The 22,280-nt window shown below is 47.1% G+C and overlaps 1 protein-coding gene across 4 annotated transcripts in view; it reads right to left on the bottom strand.

Annotated features, from left to right (window-relative positions):
* The window catches only part of LOC138298826 (zinc finger protein OZF-like), a 206,471-nt gene that overhangs the window by 113,214 nt on the left and 70,977 nt on the right, over positions 1–22,280 (bottom strand). The window contains exon 1 of one of the 4 annotated variants that reach the window (XM_069236906.1): positions 8,533–8,805. The exons of 1 other annotated variant lie outside the window; for it this stretch is intronic. In XM_069236906.1, the coding sequence (XP_069093007.1) occupies positions 8,533–8,685 (153 nt within the window). In that variant the 5' untranslated portion in view covers positions 8,686–8,805. Of the gene's footprint in view, positions 1–8,522; positions 8,806–22,280 lie in introns of those variants that run through there. 2 more of the 4 variants (XM_069236908.1, XM_069236905.1) reach the window with 2 other exon arrangements.

Here is a 22,280-nt window from a genome sequence, read left to right as displayed (position 1 = left end):
TTTGTAAAAAAAAAAAAAAATCTCACTACTTTTTATTTACCAATGTAACCTGGATGCTTCGTGCACATATCTAAAAAATTACGTGGCTACATCTTCACTGCTCCCATAGTTTCAGTTCTATCGGCCAAACTCCCTCTCGTGACACAAATTTCTAGCCTGTGGCACTGTACATCAAGCTAAATACTACATAATGCATATGGGTGCGCCAACACAAGATAAAGCCTTTGGGGATGCTGTGTAGCATCGCTAAAAACCACTGGCAATGGACAAAGTCAAAAGTTCCCAAAGACGAGACCGGTTGGCTTTGCCAATGCTTGTCTTGAACTTTGTAATTAAAGTCTGTGTAGGGTCCACAGCACAGTGCCATTTCTTTATTGGGATTAGTCCCTGAGTCTCAATATCGGAAACACTCTATCTTAGTTGTTGTTAATTGAGCAAGATGGAAACTATGGAACCAGAAGGTATATATTTTTTTTAGTAATCTCGGCCTCCACTTGTGACACATTATGCACTTTTGAAAAATCACTTTCTGAACATATTTATCTGCTCCTTTTCAACAGAGATAGAAAAAACGCAAATCAAATTAAACACTGTAGTAAGTATATGGTACAAAAACAGGACTGTAACTCAAAAGTTATTTGAGTTTACCCATGGGGAAAAGAGCACTCAGGATCTGATTTAAACGTTGGCAGAATGTGTTGGAACCGTCACCATGGCGAAGTACTTTACTCCAGCAACGGCGAGAGTACTCCACCAGCCAAGTTTAGAGATGTGCGCCAGCCTAGCACACATCTCTTGCATTTACAGGAACCCACATCACGGCGGTTCCTGTAAATGCAATGAAAGCGTGCCTTGCTGCTTCATCAACATGACTGCACCAGCACACTTTCATTTTCGTTTTTTACAAAAAAAATAATCTCAAAGCAGGATTTTGTTTTTAAAAATAAAAAAGCAATGACCCCTTTTATTATGGGAGTGCTACCCCATTGCTTGGGGGGGGGGGGAAAGGGCCATTGAAAAGTTTTTACTTCTACATACTTCCACATTTGAGATGGTAGTTTGCAGAAGTAAAACCTGGCTATGTTTCTGCCGGTGGGCAGACACATGGCCAAACCTCCAACAGCTCTTATTCTGTAGCCCATAGGAGGGGTATGCAGGCAGCAACATAGTCATCTCTGCCATCTACATACTCAAGGTTTGCCTGTCTATAAATTAGACGGACAGACCTTCAGATTGGCCGAAAAGGTACTTGATCTCCATTGTAATGGAGTACCCTTTCTGCCAACATCTAAATCAAGCCCTCAGTCTCACAGTCCAGTCACTAAAATTCAGTGTAGTGAGAAAGTTCTGAATATTGAAACAAGGAGTCCTGCACTATGGTGTTGGTACTCCTGCTTTGCCAAATTGTTTGATGGTAGGAAATAATATCCTTCCTGTGTCTTTGTTCTCATAATTGCCATTATGTGATAGAAGTGGGATGAGCCACTGAAGGTTCAAGCCAAACTTGAGCCACGTCCCTTCAGTTCAGGCATCCAAGAGCCCAAAATGAGCCAAGCCTTTGTGAGGCTTCTGCCACACAAGCTCTAACCTCTAGCTCCAAGAATTAAAGACAAAAACATTACCTTTTGATGTTAAACGAGTGAGGGTAAAGAGATGCACTCCTACTGGCTGTACTGCACAATGTGAAACCAAAAAACCTAGGATCAATCCCAGCTTCCTCACTTGACCAAATGATGTGATCCTGGGAAATCTTAATTATTACATCTGAGAGCACATTGAAATACATGAGTATAATCCTTCTCTTTTGATTTGATAAACTATGATGCTGTTCCATGTCTAATAACAAGCCAGGCCAACAGACCGGAGAATGCCCATGCCTTGCCTCTTGTTCACTAACATTGCTGGGGTCAGCGATAGGGGGGAGGCATAAACATTTTTAAGTTTCTTTTTAGAAAATATTACTTCTAATAACAATCCAATGCAGTGATATGATATAATCTGCAGTGACATAATTGGATTTACCAGTGTGAAACACATCCACATGTTAGATAAATACACTTTTTTCACAATTTGGAAAATACGTTTTCACATATTTTTACTTTTTTTTCCACAATGTCTTTAAAATCGAAGGTGTACCTAAAAGAATAAGTAGTGCAGGACATCCTTTTTCCTTTACTTAAGTTAACATGTAAATAGATACTTGCACTTTTGTTTAATATCTTTCTGAATGTTAGAGATGAGCCAAGTAAATAGCAGCTCTGTGCCACTGTTCCTCAGAGGGCTGCAAGTAAATGTCAGGAGCGCTGTATGTTCTGCCACCACGGTTAGAATCTGAAGTCCATACTGCCCTGTGGTGCGTTCAGGAGAATGTGTATTGTAGTTGTATTTGTATAGCAATGCCTACTATTGTTTGTTGGGTTTTAAGCTGATTCTTTGCTAGCGCTTGGCTGGAACATTGTGATTGGGTGGCCTATGTGGGAAGGGGTTTGGTGTTGTGTGGATGATGAAAGGGTGCACTTACCAAGTCGAGTGTCCCGTATAACTCCACTTAAGTGTGGTGTGGACTAAAGGGGAGTGATCGATAGAGATTCTCATTCTTATACAAACCTATACATACTTTTAGGTGGTGGTTCATAGTGTGTCCTTTGGGTACAAGTGTTTTGTGTTGTGCATGATAACCACTGGAGTAAGAGAAACATATGAGGGAGCTTATACCTAACATATTTGTGTGAATGGCTCATTCTAGTTCTTGAAGTGGATAGAGTCTGGAACTGCTTTGTGGTAGGGGTGTCATATGGTGGGGAGAAACTAGGTAGGCAATGCTTTGTGAATGTAAGGTAATCTTGGATGCTTCCCATAATTGCTGGTAGTGAGTGCAAACATGTTGCTGCCTGAACAGAGAAGAATGTTCTACTAAAGGGTATTCTTGAACAGTAAGCAAGTCATAAGTGCTGCATCTTTTGAATGCAGAGTTCCACTCTGCTTGTGCCCCTGAAATTTGACTTTGATAAAGGATGGCCTTGTGCTAAGAATGGCTCTATGGGCAATTCATAGTACCTCAAATGAAAAGCGTCTGACCATGAGTAGCCAGTGAAGTGATTGAAGGACTGCAGTGATGAGTAGGCACTAATTAGCTGCTGCATTTTGATGGCTGTAGGTCACAACATTATGTTCAAGATAATGACCTGCAGATATATTGTGACTGCCAAAATATCATCAAGGTAACTGTAGATTTACTATCATTAACTCAACTCTGACAATTTTCTGGAGACAATAATACTGTCACAATATATCTGCAGGTTAATATTTCAACTTCAGTATTGTGGTTCAACACCCATTGTCTATCCAGTGTGGTCTTTTCAAAAAGTAGAGAGGCGCTATCAGGTAAGGACCACTTGCATACTCTAGACACAACAGCTAGATGGTAGCCTGGACCTTCAGTGCATGGGCTATTAGAGTACCTATTTTTGGCAGGTGACGATGTTGATTTTGGATGTGCTGAGTATCAGATGGTTGTTAAACATCCAATGGTGCACGGTTTGGAGGCAGCAGTTTAAGCCAGAGCAGTCAAGGGCTGTCAGGTTTTGCAGCTTGAGGATAGTTAAACTGATGAACTTAATGAGGGCTGATACTCGGATAAGAAAATATTTAACAGGAGTGGATAGACATTAGAGACTTCCCACACCCTCAGGTCAGTTTATCATGAAGTTAACAAGTACAGAGGAGATAATACTTGATTGGTTAATGTGATACTAGGACATCCAATTTAGCTTAGTTCCTTGAATGCCAACATCGTTCTGCACCAGTATTATGCATTGTGATTGGCTGCATCATAAGCGAGTGACAGGTCTAGACACCACAGGGTGGCATCATCATTTCTATTGACAGTAGTCTTCTGGTTGTCCCAACTAGAGACAGTGGCTGGGTCTGTTTCTTTGTCATCGCTGTGAGTCAATTTGGTGGTTAAATTGCAGGTTCCTGTCTCTGAGGAAGCTGGAGATCCGAGTGAAGGTTATCTTTCAATCAATGTGCCCAGGAAGGGGTGGTGGGAAATCTGTCTGTAGCAGGCTAATCAAGGTTTTTCTTACTTATGATCAGCTTGAACGAGGTTTAAATATCACACTAGAAAATACTTATAGTGAGGGAGTTGACAATTTTGGTTAGGATGGTGGTATTCATGGCGAGTACAAAGTTCTTGAAAGCCTTTGTTGAACAAAGGTCCAACAAGGAGACAGCTAGCCTGCTGGCCTTTAGAAGGTCCTTAAATTTCATGGGGATATTCATAGGAGCTGCCAATTGCCTGTGGCCATTTTTTTGCTCCCTGTTATTTGAGAAGACAGCATGGGCCCAGTTGCATCCAAATCAGTCTTGACCCAGCTTCATTAACTCCAATTGGTTCGGGTTCAGGGAGGAGCTGGCCTTGTACTTCAGGTTGGACTTTTCCTACAGGAGCAATGGCAGGACTGATTTGTATACAACTGGGCCCAAACTGAGGTGGCATGGTGGGCAAAAGAACAATGGGTTGGAATGCTACCCCGTGTGATTGCTAGGGGGTAGACTTTTTGCAAGTATTCCTCCCATCACATTTTGTGTGTTTGAATACGTTATATGGGGGCGCACTCCTAACTTTAATATAATACTGTGTTCCAAAATTATTCAAAACTTTTATTTAGGTCCTAAAGAGTCCATCTTGTTTTCATGACAATATTAAATCCATCCATGAAACTCGAACACCGTTGATTGGAAGCAATAACCTCAATATTTATTCTTCAGTCTTATTATTACTATGGAGATCTGGTCAACACAGCCCAGCCCAGCCAATGTGTTTCGTCCCCATAAAGGACTTCATCAAGGGAAATCATGGATAGAAAAACGTTCAATCCTTCCACTGCAATAGTTCTTCAGAGAGTTCAGGGTCAAGTGACACTGACAAATTGTTTAGAGCGCAAGCATAGTCGCTCCACCCGCTATGCAGTCCGGCAAGATGGCGGTCATTATATCCAGAATCTTAATTTTGAACACTCCATACGACATCCGATTTAGAACACAAGCAGAATCGCTCCACCTGTAATCCAATCTGGCAGCATGACCAATCAGGGTGAAACGGATCTTGGTTTGCTTGTGTTATAGTTCAGGGAGAACCTGGTCTGGCAGTTATCCTGGTCTGTTCTTACTGGAGCAGGATCAAGACTGAATTGCATGTGGCTGGGCCCAAAGTGAGGTGACAAAGCGGGGATAAGAACAGTGGTTCTTCACTGGGAAGATGTCCAAAAAAGTAGTCTATGCATAACTGCAAGATTACATCAAAGCCAACCATCTTAAGCACGACTATCAGTCGAGCTTCAGATCATGTATTAGCATGGAGACAGCAGCCTTTCAAATTACAAATGGCTAGGGATGTGGATGACCCCTATCTCAGGATACTGGTAGCCCTCTCAGCTACCTTCAACACCACTGATCATCGCACCCTAATCCCCACACTAAAGTCATGTATGAGATTCAGTGAAAACGCCTGCACTTGTTTTTTATCTACCTAATTAACATCAACAGACATGTCATTTGTTCACATGTGTACCTTCAGGTCACAGCACATCACCATCTCATGCAAAGTACCCATGGTTTCCATCCCGTCCCAAGTCATCCACAAACTCTACATGGAGCCCCTTTGAAATATGCTGATAACACACAATTATATATAGAAATCTCATCTGTTCCAGACAGCCAAAGCCTCAATCACAGTCTTGATCTCACCCAGCACCTTCCTGAAGCTTTAACCCACCAAAACAGAGTTCTGCTATTCTTCAAGAAAAAGCAACAACTAGTTCAAAACTGGATCAACGACATGAACCTGGATGGATTATAACTCCAAATTTAATGCACTGTTAAGTCACTCTAATTTACCTTGAACACTAACCTTAACATCTGAGAACACACTGCCAAGAATATCAAGATGGCCTGCTAGAAGCCCCCTCTACTAAAATAAGTGAAAACATTTCTCCCTGAGGTGGCCTCAGAACCAACATTCAAGCACTTTTACTCCTGCATCTTGATGCGGGGGCATGGTTTCCATTGGTGTGGCAGGTGCAGTGGCACTGGACCCAGAGGCCTGGGAAGAGGGGGGACAATGAACCCGGATTTTTGCTTTATTTTATAGTTCAAACCACAGCCAGAGGGCCCAATTCCTTCCTTGCCGCAGGTTCCATGATAAACTGGCTACACTACTGCCCTTATGGTGGCAATGCCCTCATATAAAGCCTCACAGACTGTACACTGCCCCCCTTGAGAGCATCCTGGATGTCGCAGCATGCATCATCTAAGACCTGAAGAAGTATGATCACATGAATTAAATCTTAAGGGAATGGCTCGTCTTGTATTCTGCACCATCTGCAACAGGGCCGGCTTTTGGGCGGTGCGAGCAGGTGCCTCAGGGGGCGTTGTATTTATCAATAACTTCCGAAACTTGTGATTTAAAAGCACCTGCTGAAAAGTTCCTTGTGCGTTTAGCCTTCATGAAAGAATTAAAATGTCAGGATACCTCTTGTGATTAATTTTCCTGCTAGGGAGAGCGATGGGAGTTTTGCCGAGTGGCAGCTTTGACTCAACATAAAGTAGCATAGAGGGTTAATATGCCTGCTGCAAAAAACAGAACTATGGGGCATATTTAAGAAAAGTGGTGCTGTACACAGTGCAGCGCCACGTTTCTTGCACCCCTTAGTGCCTCCCTAACGCCACCATGTGTGCGTCATATTTAAAATAAGGTGCACCATGGCGGTAGTTAGGGGACTAGCATCAGACTTTTTTACGCAAGTCCGGCACTTTGCAGAATTTGCGTAAAAAATGTTGACGCTAATCTTCCAAAGCACCTAGAGGCCCATTGTGACCAATGGAAGCCTCCTTTAATGCCTCCTCTGAGCAGGCATTGAACGTGCTGGAACAAAATGACGCAAAGAAATCGGTCAGATTTCTTTGTGCCATTTTTTGGGCATCCCTAACAGGGTTACGCCCCCTTTGCATACATTATGCCTGGCGCAGGCATAATGTAGCACAAAAGATTACAAAGTGGTACAATGCATGCATTTTGCCACTTTGTAAGTATGGCGCAGCGTTTTTGGCCTTCTAACACCACCTTAGCTTAAAATAAATACAATAATGTGGCAATAGAATGGCACTAGGGGCTCTTAAATACACCCCTATGGGGCATATTTGAAAAAAGTGGCATTGTACACAGTGCTGCACCACTTTTCTTGCGCCCCTTAGCGCTCCCCTAACGCCACCATGTGTGCGCTGTATTTAAAATAAGCGCAACATGGCAGTACTAGTGGACTAGTGTCAGAAGTTTTTACGCTAGTCCGGAGCTTTGTAGGATTAGCATAAAAAATGTGGATGCTAATCCTGCAAAGCACCCAGAGGCCCATTGTAACCAACAGACTCCTCCTTTTAATGCCTGCTCTGAGCAGGTGTTAAAAGTGCCAGGAAAAATGGCGAAAACAAATCTGTCAGATTTCTTTGCGCCATTTTTTTGGCCCTCCCTAAGAGGGGAATCCCACCTTTGCATACATTATGCCTGGCACAGGCATAATGTAGCACATAGGGATACAAAGCAGCGCAATGCATGCACTGCACCACTTTGTAAATCTGGCATGGCGTTTTTGGCCTTCTAACGCCACATTAGCATAATAAAAATTACGCTAATGTGGCGTTAGGGGCTTTTAAATATGCCCCTATCTTTTATGTGGCTAGCTGAGTGGATTAGTAAAGCCAGCCTTTACAAGTGCTTTAAAATACATGAATGTATGTGAAAGGGGAGCGATTGAGAGATGAGGGGTACATTTGCAGGGTGGTAGTGAGTGAAACCGAGGAGGAGGTCATGGGGTGGGGGTGCCACAATAAACTGTCGAAAAGGGCATCATAAGTCCTAAAGCCGGCCCTGATCTGCAAAACCAGCAGCATCACCTACAAAGCCATAGCAGCTGAAACTCTTGCCTATTAGACTGACAAGCTCACCCTTTCTGGTGGCTATTGGTACACTCATAGCCGGAACACCATCAGACTGGCAACAAAGAAGTGCAAAAAAATGGAAAAACAAGTAACATTCCTTCTCCATCTATGCACCTGAGATTTGGAAAGCTATCCATGTATCCATCCATCAGTACTGCCCCAACCCTGCTCCTCTAAAAATACTGCAGCGCAACGCCGTAACAGTCCACCTCTGCTCTCAGATCCCAGCTAGCCCACAAATCACACGCGGGCTCTACCTCTGCCTTTGATCCTAGAAGACGCTCCACTTCCTTCCGGCTAGGTTTGCATTATACAATTACCACACACATATGATGACTCGGAAGAATATCGCAATTGTGGCAACATATGTGTAGAATTTATGCAGCGCAAAGAAAGTTTGAAGGGCAAATTACTACATTTATGGAGGATTCGCTGCCTTTTGGGAGAGAAAAGATCATTCAAAGAGAGCTGATTACCTCAACATTAGGGTAAATTGAGTGGTATAATAAAAAATGCACTTCTACCTTATCTCACCTTATCGGAGTCCTGCCAGGACATTTCTCTCCGATTTTGTTTTTTTCTTATTTCACAGATCAAAGAGTGGCGTCTGAGTTTAAAAGTTGCAAACGATGAAAAGGAACACTCCAGCAACACACAGCTCCTTCCTAAAGAGCAGTTCAGATACATATATCAATGAGCTCTAAGTACACTAAGCTTCTAAGTATTTATACACCGCACAGCAACGTAGCTTCTCTAACTCCAAGCTATGATTACTCCTAACTGCGTCTGAATATCAGCAGGAAGGATTGCTCATGTGTAGAGCAAAGACACTCCTCTATAGCGCATTCTCGGTCACAGACATCTAGGCGCGTGTCCGTCTTCTCTTTCTGTTAGCACAGCCCAAATGTGTTGGGGTATGGTGTTCTTTCGCTTCTGTTTGGTTGTCTAGTTTGAGGCCAGGTTTAAAGCTTGGATGGCGGACTAGGAATAATTAACAAGCATTTGCAATGCAATAGGTCTCGCATTAGCGAGAGTCAGCGCTATTGGCGTTGTAAATGCCTAATAGGACTTTTCTTGCCACATAAATTGGTCAACCGTCCCGGTTAATTTGGTCCTTAATCGTTAGCTTGCGCCAGCTTTCCCAACGCTATAACAGACCAATCAATTTACGAAAACAAGTACTGAACAAGCATTTGCAATGCAATAGGTCTCTCATTAGCAAGAGTCAGAGCTATTAGCGTTGTAAATGCCTGATTGGACTTTTCTTGCCACATAAATTGGTCAACCCTGCCTCATAATTTCGTCTTTTCCTGCCATATAATTCCAATGGCCCAGCATTTAACTGAAGCACTTCCATTTACCTTCTTCCTCTATCTTAAAACATATACAATTATCATAAAAACCTTTATCAGAAATACACTTTTGGTATTGGAATGTTATGCTTAAAACACCACAGCAAAAATATAATTTGGGGCTGGTTGGAGGGTGAAAGGAAAGAGGGAGTCGGGAGTAAAGATGGAGAGGACAAGTGGCGTAGTAACGGTGTCAGGGGTCCTGGAGTGAGAAAGGAACATGGTTGACTGGAATTTTGGTAGTAAAATACAGCAATAATTAGAGTTAAGTGAGGTCCGTAGGTCTCTGGGCCCCAATGCCACTGTATTTGTTGCTCCATTGATAACTAGGCCTCAGGAGAGAAAGCAGATGGGGCATAAAAAAAGAAGCAAAAGGAATACAACAGACAAAAGGAAGAAAGAGAATGGGTTGCAAAGAAATAAAGAAGGGAAAGAAAGAACAAGACAATGAAAACACAACTAAGAAGAACTAGAGCAAATATGTGAGACAAAAGAAAAAAGGGAAGGAAGCTAGCGAACGAAAGATGAAAAAAAAGAGAGGAAAGTTTTTGCAAGTTTGAAAGAGGAGGTAGCAAGAGGAAGAGGGAAATAAAAAAGGGAGAGGAGTAGAAATAAAAAGCTGAAGAAAGAGTGAAACTGTGAACATGGATTTTAAGAGCTGGAAAGAGAAAAGTGGGGGAGAAAGAAAACATTGAGCGTAAACAGAGTAAAGGAAAGAACACAGCGAGATAGGTGAAACAGACCCTCCAATAAAGATGGCAGCTACAAATAGATTTAATTGGCTCTCCCATGTCCTCAAACAGAAGTCAGAGTGTGGAACAGCAGGGGGCAACACAGAACAGCTGGAAGTGCATTAAAATAGTTGTATATGAACACCAATACAGCAATATTGGGGTGCTTCAGATCAGGATTGGGGTATAGACAGAGCTGTGTGTCAGCCCAGTGCTGGAATAACAGAAAGGCAGCAGGAGCACTGTGTAATTCCTGGTATTGGAATAATGGGGCGCTGCAGGTTAGGGTTCAGGTACACTGACAGAGTTGCATGTGAGCTGCTCTACTGGTATAGTAATGGGCACACAAGGTCAGAAGTGAGGTATGTTAACGCAACTATGTGTGGAACCTAGTATTGGAGTGCCAGTGTTGCTGAGTGTTAGATTGAAGGTGCCCTGGTGAAGCTGCGAGTGAGGCTCAGCATGGGAGTCGCTTTGCCTCTGAACCACAGAAGCGAGAATTCCTGAAGGGTGTGTGTGTGAGCCTTAGTACTGAGAATAAATGTGCACTGAATGTTAGAATTGATGCATTCTGGCAGAGCTGTGGTGGTTCCCATCAACAGTAGCGTTGGCTGTTAGGCTTGAGGTGCACTGGCTGAGCTTTGTTTTGCTGTTTTGGGTCCAGTATTGAATTGGCTGTGGGACTGAATCTTAGAACTGAGCTGTTGTAATGGAACTGTAAGTGAGTGGGTTCCTAGTATAGGAAAGGAAGTGACCTTGCTGGGGTAGAACTGAGCTGCACTGATGGAGCTGCGCCCGAGGTCCCAGTACTGGAACAGCCGAGTGTAGTGACTGTAAGAACTGAGAGGCTCTGGCAGACAGCGTGTGTGGGGTTCTGGCACGGCTGAGGGTCCTGGAGTGTGTAAACAGAGGTGCAGTGATGGAGTTGCGCCCAAGGTCCCAGTGCTAGAACAGCAGAGTGTACTGACTGTAAGAACTGTGGTGCTCTGGCAGACAGTGTGTGTGGAGTTCTGGCACAGCTGAGGGGTTTGGAGTGTGTGAACTGAGGTGCACTGATGGAGCTGCGCCCAGGTCCCAGTACTGCAACAGCAGTGTGTACTGACTGTAAGAACTGAGGTACACTGCCAAACAGCATGTGTGGGGTTCTGGCACGGGTATGGCTGAGGGGCTTGGAGTGTGTGAACTGAAGTGGCCTGATGGAGCTGCACCCGAGTTCTGAGTACTGGTGCAGCAGTGTGTACTGACTGTAAGAACTGAGGTGCTCTGGCAGACAGCATGTGTGGTTTTTTGGCATGTGTGGGGTTCCTGACACAGCTGAGTGGCTTGGAGTGTGCGAACTGAGGTGCACTGATGGAGCTGCGCCCAAGCTCCAAGGACTGGATCAGCAGAGTGTACTGGCTGCAAGAACTGAGGCTCTCTGGCAGACAGCGTGTGTGGGGTTCCTGGCACTAGCATGGCTGAGGGCTTGGAGTGTGTGAACTAAGGTGCACTGACGGAGCTGCATCTAAGATCCCAGTACTGGAGCAGCAGAGAGTACTGATTGCAAGATCTGAGGCGCTCTGCCAAACAGTGTGTGTGGGGTTCCTAGCACAGCTGAGGGATTGGAGTGTGTGAACTGAGGTGCACTGGTGGAGCTGTGCCCAAGATCCCAGTACTGGAGTAGCAGAGAGTACTGACTGGAAGAACTGAGGTGCTCTAGCAGACAGCGTTTGTGGGGTTCCTGCCACTGGCAAGGCTGAGGGCTTGGTGTGTGAACTAAGGTGCACTGATGGAGCTGTGTCCGAGGTCCCAGTACTGGAGCAGCAGAGAGTACTGACTGGAAGAACTAAGGTGCTCTGGCAGACAGCGGGTGTGGGGTTCCTGGCAGTGGCACAGCTGAGGGCTTGGAGTGTGTGAACTGAGGTGCACTGATGGAGCTGTGAGTGGGATCACAGTATGGGCAGAAGTGGGCATTGTCTCTAAGGATTGCGGAACTCTGGTAGAGTTGCTTAAGAAAATCCAAGCCAAGGAAGGGCAGGAGCCAGGTAGCCGAGAGAGGGTGCAGAGAGCCCACAAAGACCAAATGTGACCAAGATAACAGCGTGATGTATTGCCTTTTTTACAGCTACGCTGAGAGCAAGAATGCTCTGAAAATGAAAAGGGAAGCTTTCCTGGGCAGGAGCAGGAAACAAAGTTAAAAAAAAGTCCCCTACAGACTAGATAAACAGATCAAAGCGTAATTATACAGTAGTTGGTCCCTGCTCCCACACAGAAGAAGGAGGGGCTTAACTGACCACTAGCAAGCAATGATTTTTAAATGACACTGAAACTAACAAATGAAATAGCTGGAAGCCCACAGAAGAAGTATACTTAAAATTATACCAGAGGTCGTACGCTTACGCGTGACCTAAAAACACTCATCCTTAGGCATGTTGGGAATGGCGAGTCAGTGCCACTTTGCATGGGAAACAGCCCCTTCATCCTGTTATCGAAAGAGAAGACACCACTTCCGACAGGGTGGAGAACGCCCTGCCGCGCACACAGTATTTGTAAACGACAAAAGAAAAATTTATTATGAAAGCTGTTAAGACTGGCGCTTCAGTTCTGACACACAATGTCCTGTACCCGCTGTTTTTTTTGTTTGTTTTGTATCACTGAAAATACCAGAGTCTGGATTGCATAAACTTCCCACAGGATTATAGTTTATAGTGAGGTGCTAGTTAACATATGACATATAATATGTAAGCTTGCATGACTGTTGAAACATCAAGAGGCGGTGTTTTTGTCCACTACAAACAAAAGAAGAGTGCTATCAAACAGCCGTGACCATCGTGAAAAGAAAGAGAAGAACGAGTTACTTACCTTCGGTAACGACTTTTCTGGTGGATACATTAGCTACCTGTGGATTCCTCACCTAATGAATACTCCCATGGCGCCAGCATTCGACGGAAATCTTCTTCCTAGTCTCTGCACGTCGACGAGGACGTCACTCTAGCCCACGCGACGCCGTCTGACGTCATACAGGCAATAAGAGGTCCTCGATGACGTGCCAACGTCAGTACCAACATTTTTTACGTGCATGAGAACAACAACCCAATGCAATGAAAGAGCAAGGCAACATCCCATAACCTTGTAAAATACACAATATTGCAATAAATAGCTGTAAATTTAATATAACGAACAAATATATGCAAATCATGTATGTACACAAAGATATATACATATATATATACATATATACAGATAAATATACACAAGTATCCATATATACAACATCTATTGCAACCTTGAAGACCAAGAGGAGCGCACTCAAGGATTACTTGGTAAGACCAGAAAGGCAACGGGGAGGCGGGTGGGACCGTGAGGAATCCACAGGTAGCTAATGTATCCACCAGAAAAGTCGTTACCGAAGGTAAGTAACTCGTTCTTCTGATGGATACAACTACCTGTGGATTCCTCACCTAATGAATAGAGTCCCAAAGCAGTACCACGCCCGGTGGCGGGTGCCTAAATGGTCAAACCAAGAAATCCTGCAGCACTGACCGTGCAAAATGGCCGTCCCTTCTGACCTCAGAGTCCAAACAGTAATGTTTCGCAAAAGTGTGAAGGGACGACCAAGTTGCGGCCTTGCAGATGTCGACCACAGGAACACCTCTGGCCAAGGCCGAAGTGGCCGACTTAGCTCTGGTGGAATGAGCTCTAATGCCCTCAGGAGGATCCTTCTTTGCCAAAGAGTAACAGATTTTAATGCAAAGAACCACCCACCTGGAGAGTGTTCTCTTGTGGACTGCCTTTCCTCTCCTCTTGCCCACGTACCCGATGAACAGCTGATCCTCCAGCCTGAAATCCTTTGTTCTATCAATAAAGAAGCTCAACGCCCTCTTTGGGTCCAGACGGTGCAGTCTTTCTTCCTCTTTAGAAGGATGAGGCGGAGGATAGAACGTGGACAAAGTAATTGTCTGAGCCAAATGGAAGGGTGAAACAACGTTCGGGAGGAAAGCAGCCTTGGTCCTCAACACCACCTTATCCCCATAAAAAGTTGTATAAGGGGGCTTTACCGATAAGGCCTGCAACTCACTCACCCTCCTTGCAGATGTTATAGCTACCAGAAAAACTGTTTTTATAACCAAATACCTTAAGGGGCAAGAATGCATAGGCTCGAAAGGGGACCATATAAGGAAAGTCAGGACCAAGGACAAATCCCATTGCGGCATAACAAATGGTTTTGGAGGATATTTATTTAGAAGACCTTTCAAGAATCTGATAACAATAGGGGATTTAAATAACGATGGTTGGTCTGGAAGACAAATGAAGGCTGACAAGGCCGACAAATAACCCTTAATGGTAGCCACTGCACAACCTTTCTGCGCTAGAGACAGAGCAAAAGACAAAACGTCCGATAGATGAGCATGTAAGGGATCAATCTGCCTCTCTCCACACCACGCAACAAATTTAGACCACCTATTAGCGTAGATAGATTTAGTGGAGTGTCGCCTGGCCGCTAATATAACATCCACTACATCAGGCGGAAGAGAGAAGGAACTCAGGTTGCCCCGTTCAATCTCCAGGCATGTAGGTGCAGACTCTGGAGGTTGGGGTGTAAAACCTGCCCCTGCGACTGCAAGAGGAGGTCTGCCCTGAAAGGGAGACGGAGCGGAGGGCACATTGAGAGTTGGAGAAGGTCAGAGTACCACACCCTCCTTGGCCAATCCGGAGCTATTAAGATGACTAGCGCCCGGTCTTGGCGAATCTTCCTCAATACTCGAGGAATCAAGGGTATGGGAGGAAACGCGTAAAGCAACTGGCCGCACCAGGTTATTTGAAACGTGTCCCCCAACGCTCCCTGCATCGGATACTGGAGGCTGCAGAATAACGGACAATGCGCGTTCTTCAGAGTGGCAAACAGATCTACCCGAGGAAACCCCCACCTTTGGAAGATCAAACGGGCTTGATCTGGATGGAGACGCCACTCGTGGTCTGCCGAGAATTGGCGACTGAGACCGTCCGCACGTACATTCAAGACCCCGGCCAGATGATTTGCTACCAAGCAAATCTGATGGTCCTTTGCCCAGGACCATAGTCGAAGAGCTTCTCTGCAGAGAAGGTACGACCCTACTCCTCCCTGTTTGTTTATGTACCACATCGTGGTAGTATTGTCCGTCAGGACCTGTACCGACTGACCACGAAGGGAAGGGAGGAAGGCCTTGAGAGCCAGACGTACAGCCCGTAACTCTAACAGATTGATATGAAACATCTGTTCCTCTGGAGACCAAAGGCCTTTGATCTCCAGATCCCCCAGATGAGCTCCCCACCCTAGAGTGGAAGCATCCGTTATGACCGTGGCCACTGGTGGCGACTGCGCGAACTGCTTTCCTTGTGAAAGATTGTTGCTCGCAATCCACCACTTCAAGTCCACAGCAGCATCTCTGGAGATCTTGACAGCACCTTCTAGATCTCCTTTGTGTTGAGACCACTGCCTCCGGAGGCACCACTGAAGAGCCCTCATGTGCCAGCGAGCATGCGTGACCAACAGAATGCAGGAGGCAAACAGACCGAGCAGACGAAGGACCTTGAGGACTGGAACTACCGCTCCACTTCGAAACATTGGAACCAATTCCTGAATATCTTGAATCCGCTGAGGCGGAGGAAAGGCTCGACTCAATGTTGTATCCAGTACTGCCCCTATGAACAGGAGGCGCTGAGAGGGCTCCAGGTGAGATTTGGGCTCGTTCACCGAAAAGCCCAGGTCGAACAACAACTGAGTCGTTGACTGCAGATGATGCAACACAAGCTCCGGAGACTTGGCTTTGATCAACCAGTCGTCCAAGTAAGGGAATACTGCTATCCCCTTCCTTCTGAGCTCTGCCGCAACCACCGACATCACCTTCGTGAAGACTCGAGGTGCTGAAGTAAGACCAAACGGAAGGACCGCAAACTGATAGTGCTGCGATCCTACCACAAACCGGAGATACTTCCTGTGTGACTTGAGTATCGGGATATGAAAGTAAGCATCCTGCAAGTCGACAGACACCATCCAATCTTCCTTGTTCAACGCCAAAAGCACCTGAGCTAGGGTCAGCATCTTGAACTTTTCCTGTTTGAGGAACCAATTCAAGATCCTCAGATCCAGGATTGGTCTCAACTGACCATCCTTCTTGGGAATCAGGAAATACCTTGAGTAACAACCTCGACCCCTTTCCTGCTCTGGGACCAACTCCACTGCGCCCTTTGAAAGGAGGATTTGTACCTCCTGTTCTAGCAACAAGAGGTGTTCTTCTGAACAATAAGATGGGCGAGGCGGGATGGGGGGAGGGAACTCCCGAAAGGGAAGGGTGTAGCCTTTTCCCACAATACTGAGAACCCAAGTGTCCGTTGTAATAGTCTTCCACTTGCAGAGAAAATGCCGTAATCTTCCCCCTACAGGAGAGGAGTGAGTGGGAAATGGTGGAAGCCTAAGGCTGCTTTCCCTGCTGCACCCCTCCAGAGGACGAGGAAGAGGCAGAGTGCTGCTGAGAGGCTCCTCTGGTGCGGGCCCTACCTCTCCCTCTAAAAGATCTATAGGGATGGGAAGAGGCAGGTTGCTGGAATCTCCCCCGAAAGGAAGAGGAGGAAGAGCCACGCCCAAATCCACGAAACCTCCTGAAAAATCTGGAAGAGGCAGAGGAAGAAGGAGCTTGGAGCCCTAACGATTTGGCTGTGGCCCTGCTCTCCTTAAATCGCTCCAAGGCCGAATCTGCCTTGGCCCCAAACAGTTTGTCCCCATCAAACGGGAGGTCCAATAGGGTTGACTGCACATCCGCAGAAAACCCCGAATTACGGAGCCAGGCCTGTCTCCTTGCCACCACAGCCGTGCCCATTGCCCTAGCCACCGAGTCGGTCGTGTCCAGCCCAGACTGAATAATCTGGGTCGCGGCAGCCTGGGCGTCCGAAACAACATCCAAAAGACCCTGGGGAAGCTCCGTAAATGATGACGAAATGTCATCCATAAGAGCATGGATGTATCTCCCCAGAATGCAAGTTGCGTTGGTGGCCTTCAACGCCAGACTGCAGGATGAAAAACATTTCTTGGACTGCGCATCCAGCTTTTTCGAGTCCCTGTCTCTAGGCACCGTCGGGAAAGATCCAGGTGCTGATTTTGATGAACAGGAGGCTTGCACCACCAAGCTCTCCGGTGTAGGGTGTCTAGAAAGAAAGCCAGGGTCAGATGGCGCAGCTCGATACCTCCTGGCCACAGCCCTATGAACCGCTGAGGAAGATACTGGCCTCTTCCACACCTCTAGCACCGGATCAAGCAAAGCCTCATTAAACGGCAAGAGAGGCTCCGCTGCAGCAGAGGCTGGATGTAGCACCTCCGTTAGAAGATTCTGCTTCGCCTCTGCCACCGGCAAAGGCAGGTCCAGAAAGTTAGCTGCCTTCCGTACTACAGCGTGAAAGGAAGCAGCCTCCTCCGTATATTCCCCTGGAGACAAAAGATCCCACTCAGGGGAAGTGTCCAGCCCACTGGCTGTATCCAGACCATGCAGCCCATCACCAGAGTCCTCCAGTTCTCCTTCCTCCAGGACTCGTTGGTACTCCTGCTCTTCCAATAGACGAAGAGCCCGTCTCCTCGAATGTAGCCTCTGCTCGATACGCGGAGTCGATATGGCCTCCGCCGAAGTCGAAGATCGGCGCCGATCCCCAGAAGCAACCGACGCCGTGTCCGGCGCCACAGGCAACTTCGACGCCGATGAAAGAGCAGGACGAAGAGAACTTGGAGCAGATGGACCCACCGGAGTCACAGGACGAAATCCCGACGTCGACGGGATGGAAATCTCCGGGGCCAATCCCTCTGAAGCCACCGGAGCGGCCACCGGCGCCGACACCGGCGCCGAGCCCACGTTCCCAAAAGGGAGAAAGGGCATAAAGGGTCCCGGCCGTAGAGGCGCAGGATCACCCAATGAAAAGGCCAAAGGACCAGCCGGAGCACCCCCTGGAGCCATCTGTTGGAAGATGGTATACATCGCATTTAGGAATGCGGTACTATCGGCTCCAGGGGTGGGAAAAGCCGGATACTGGGGTGCCTGTATAGAAGGCGACCCCGACGCCGGCCTCGACGTCTGCGACGCCGGAGACAACACAAGAGGCTGCATCACCTCAATCACCGACGCCTGCCCAGGTGAAGTCGGTGACGCCGGAGAGGGCAACGGTGTCGACGGATGCGGCGTGACCGTGGGACTGACCTCCCAAGTCCTCCGGCGCCGATCCGAAGGCGACCTGGAACGAGTCTCCTTGCTTGAATGGCGCCGTGAATCTCTACGGCGCCGGGAGTCTCGATGACGCCGATGCCTTGGCGAAGAAGACTTCTTGTGATGCTTTTCTTTCTTCGACTTTGCCATAAACAACTTAGCCTCACGTTCCTTGAGGGCCTTTGGATTCATGTGCTGGCATGAATCGCAAGTTGGGACGTCGTGGTCGGAGCTCAAACACCAAAGGCAGTCGGAGTGAGGATCTGTAACTGACATCTTGCCCCCACACTCTCGACAAGGCTTGAAACCCGACTTTCTCTGCGACATTATTACTGCAGAGAAGGACTACGCAGCAAAAAATACACTGTAACCACAAAAGTAACAGTTGCTCCCTCGAAGATAACCGTTTCGAATGCACGGAAAAAAGGGAACTGACGTCGGCACGTCGTCGAGGACCTCTTATTGCCTGTATGACGTCAGATGGCGTCGCGTGGGCTAGAGTGACGTCCTCGTCGACGTGCAGAGACTAGGAAGAAGATTTCCGTCGAATGCTGGCGCCATGGGAGTATTCATTAGGTGAGGAATCCACAGGTAGTTGTATCCATCAGAACCAGGGATCGTGGTATCCCTGTGAAAACTTTATGAACAGGGCAAAACCAACGACATACCTTTCTCTCTGATAGTCTTATGTTGACATATGACTGTGCCATGTAACTTTTTCAATTATTGTTTCAGATCACATGAAACAGTTAAATGAGTAAACGTAGTAGGAATTATCCCAGAAGAAGATAAAAAGAAAGATTAAAATGTGTTAAAGGAACCTCTGTGTGGCAATGACACATTGCTGTCACTGGGAGTCGCTGTCCTTGCAGATTTCCAACAGTGAAGACTTGTGTCACATATTCCATCTGGAGCAGGCGCAGCAGGTCCTTCAGGGCAGAGGGGCCACTGTAGGAAAGTACCATCTTGCCTGGCATGTTACCCCCATATTTCACTGTATATATGTTGTTTTAGTTGTATGTGTCACTGGGACCCTGCCAGCCAGGGCCCCAGTGCTCATAAGTGTGCCCTGTATGTGTTACCTGTGTTATGACTAACTGTCTCACTGAGGCTCTGCTAATCAGAACCTCAGTGGTTATGCTCTCTCATTTCTTTCAAAATTGTCACTAACAGGCTAGTGACCAATTTTACCAATTTACATTGGCATACTGGAACACCCTTATAATTCCCTAGTATATGGTACTGAGGTACCCAGGGTATTGGGGTTCCAGGAGATCCCTATGTGCTGCAGCATTTCTTTTGCCACCCATAGGGAGCTCTGACAATTCTTACACGGGCCTGCCACTGCAGCCTGAGTGAAATAACGTCCACGTTATTTCACAGCCATTTTACACTGCACTTAAGTAACTTATAAGTCACCTATATGTCTAACCTTTACCTGGTAAAGGTTGGGTGCTAAGTTACTTAGTGTGTGGGCACCCTGGCACTAGCCAAGTTGCCCCCACATCGTTCAGGGCCAATTCCCCGGACTTTGTGAGTGCGGGGACACCATTACACGCGTGCACTACACATAGGTCACTACCTATGTGTAGCTTCACAATGGTAACTCCGAATATGGCCATGTAACATGTCTAAGATCATGGAATTGCACCCCCAATGCCATCCTGGTATTGGGGAGACAATCCCATGATTCCCCGGGTCTCTAGCACAGACCCGGGTACTGCCAAACTGCCTTTCCCGGTGTTTCACTGCAGCTGCTGCTGCTGCCAACCCCTCAGACAGGTTTCTGCCCTCCTGGGGTCCAGCCAGGCTTGGCCCAGGATGGCAGAACAAAGGACTTCCTCAGAGAGAGGGTGTTACACCCTCTCCCTTTGGAATAAGGTGTCAGGGCTGGGGAGGAGTAGCCTCCCCCAGCCTCTGGAAATGCTTTGATGGGCACAGATGGTGCCCATCTCTGCATAAGCCAGTCTACACCGGTTCAGGGATCCCTCAGCCCTGCTCTGGCGCGAAACTGGACAAAGGAAAGGGGAGTGACCACTCCCCTGACCTGCAACTCCCCTGGGAGGTGCCCAGAGCTCCTCCAGTGTGCTCCAGACCTCTGCCATCTTGGAAACAGAGGTGCTGCTGGCACACTGGACTGCTCTGAGTGGCCAGGACCAGCAGGTGACGTCAGAGACTCCTTCTGATAGGCACCTTCAGGTGTTGCTAGTCTATCCTCTCTCCTAGGTAGCCAAACCTCCTTTTCTGGCTATTTAGGGTCTCTGCTTTGGGGAATTCCTTAGATAACGAATGCAAGAGCTCATCAGAGTTCCTCTGCATCTCTCTCTTCACCTTCTGCCAAGGAATCGACTGCTGACCGCGCTGGAAGCCTGCAAAACTGCAACAAAGTAGCAAAGACGACTACTGCGACCTTGTAACGCTGATCCTGCCGCCTTCTCGACTGTTTTCCTGGTGGTGCATGCTGTGGGGGTAGTCTGCCTCCTCTCTGCACTAGAAGCTCCGAAGAAATCTCCCGTGGGTCGACGGAATCTTCCCCCTGCAACCGCAGGCACCAAAGAACTGCATCACCGGTCCTCTGGGTCTCCTCTCAGCACGACGAGCGAGGTCCCTTGAACTCAGCAACTCTGTCCAAGTGACTCCCACAGTCCAGTGACTCTTCAGTCCAAGTTTGGTGGAGGTAAGTCCTTGTCTCCCCACGCTAGACTGCATTGCTGGGAACCGCGTGTTTTGCAGCTACTCCGGCTCCTGTGCACTCTTCCAGGATTTCCTTTGTGCACAGCCAAGCCTGGGTCCCCGGCACTCTATCCTGCAGTGCACGACCTCCTGAGTTGTCCTCCAGCGTCGTGGGACCCTCTTTTGTGACTTCGGGTGAGCTCCGGTTCACTCCACTTTGTAGTGCCTGTTCCGGCACTTCTGCGGGTGCTGCTTGCTTCTGAGTGGGCTCCTTCTCTTGCTGGGTGCCCCCTCTGTCTCCTCACGCAATTGGCGACATCCTGGTCCCTCCTGGGCCACAGCAGCATCCAAAAACCCTAACCGCGACCCTTGCAGCTAGCAAGGCTTGTTTGTGGTCTTTCTTCACGAAAACACTTCTGCACGACTCTTCACGACGTGGGACATCTATCCTCCAAAGGGGAAGTTTCTAGCCCTTGTCGTTCCTGCAGAATCCCCAGCTTCTACCATCCGGTGGCAGTTTCTTTGCACCCACAGCTGGCATTTCCTGGGCATCTGCCCACTCCCGACTTGATTGTGACTCTTGGACTTGGTCCCCTTGTTCCACAGGTACTCTCGTCAGGAAATCCATCGTTGTTGCATTGCTGGTGTTGTTGTTTCTGGCAGAATTCCCCTATCACGACTTCTGTGCTCTTTGGGGAACTGAGGTGCACTTTGCACCCAATTTTCAGGGTCTTGGGGTGGGCTATTTTTCTAACCCTCACTGTTTTCTTACAGTCCCAGCGACCCTCTACGAGGTCACATAGGTTTGGGGTCCATTCGTGGTTCGCATTCCACTTCTAGAGTATATGGTTTGTGTTGCCCCTATCCCTATGTGCTCCCATTGCATTCTATTGTGACTATACATTGTTTGCACTCTTTTCTATTGCTATTACTGCATATTTTGGTATTGTGTACATATATCTTGTGTATATTTGCTATCCTCATACTGAGGGTACTCACTGAGATACTTTTGGCATATTGTCATAAAAATAAAGTACCTTTATTTTTAGTATATCTGTGTATTGTGTTTTCTTATGATATTGTGCATATGACACTAGTGGTACTGTAGGAGCTTCACTCGTCTCCTAGTTCAGCCTAAGCTGCTCTGCTAAGCTACCTTTTCTATCAGCCTAAGCTGCTAGACACCCCTCTACACTAATAAGGAATACCTGGGCCTGGTGCAAGGTGTAAGTACCCCTTGGTACTCACTACAAGCCAGTCCAGCCTCCTACAGCCACGCCCCCCCATTTTTTGCCCCTCGTGAAGAGTGTCTGTCAGGCTAC

This window comes from Pleurodeles waltl, chromosome 1_2 (assembly GCF_031143425.1).
Source record: "Pleurodeles waltl isolate 20211129_DDA chromosome 1_2, aPleWal1.hap1.20221129, whole genome shotgun sequence".
NCBI lineage: Eukaryota > Metazoa > Chordata > Amphibia > Caudata > Salamandridae > Pleurodeles > Pleurodeles waltl.
This window is presented reverse-complemented; position numbering and strand designations above follow the sequence as displayed.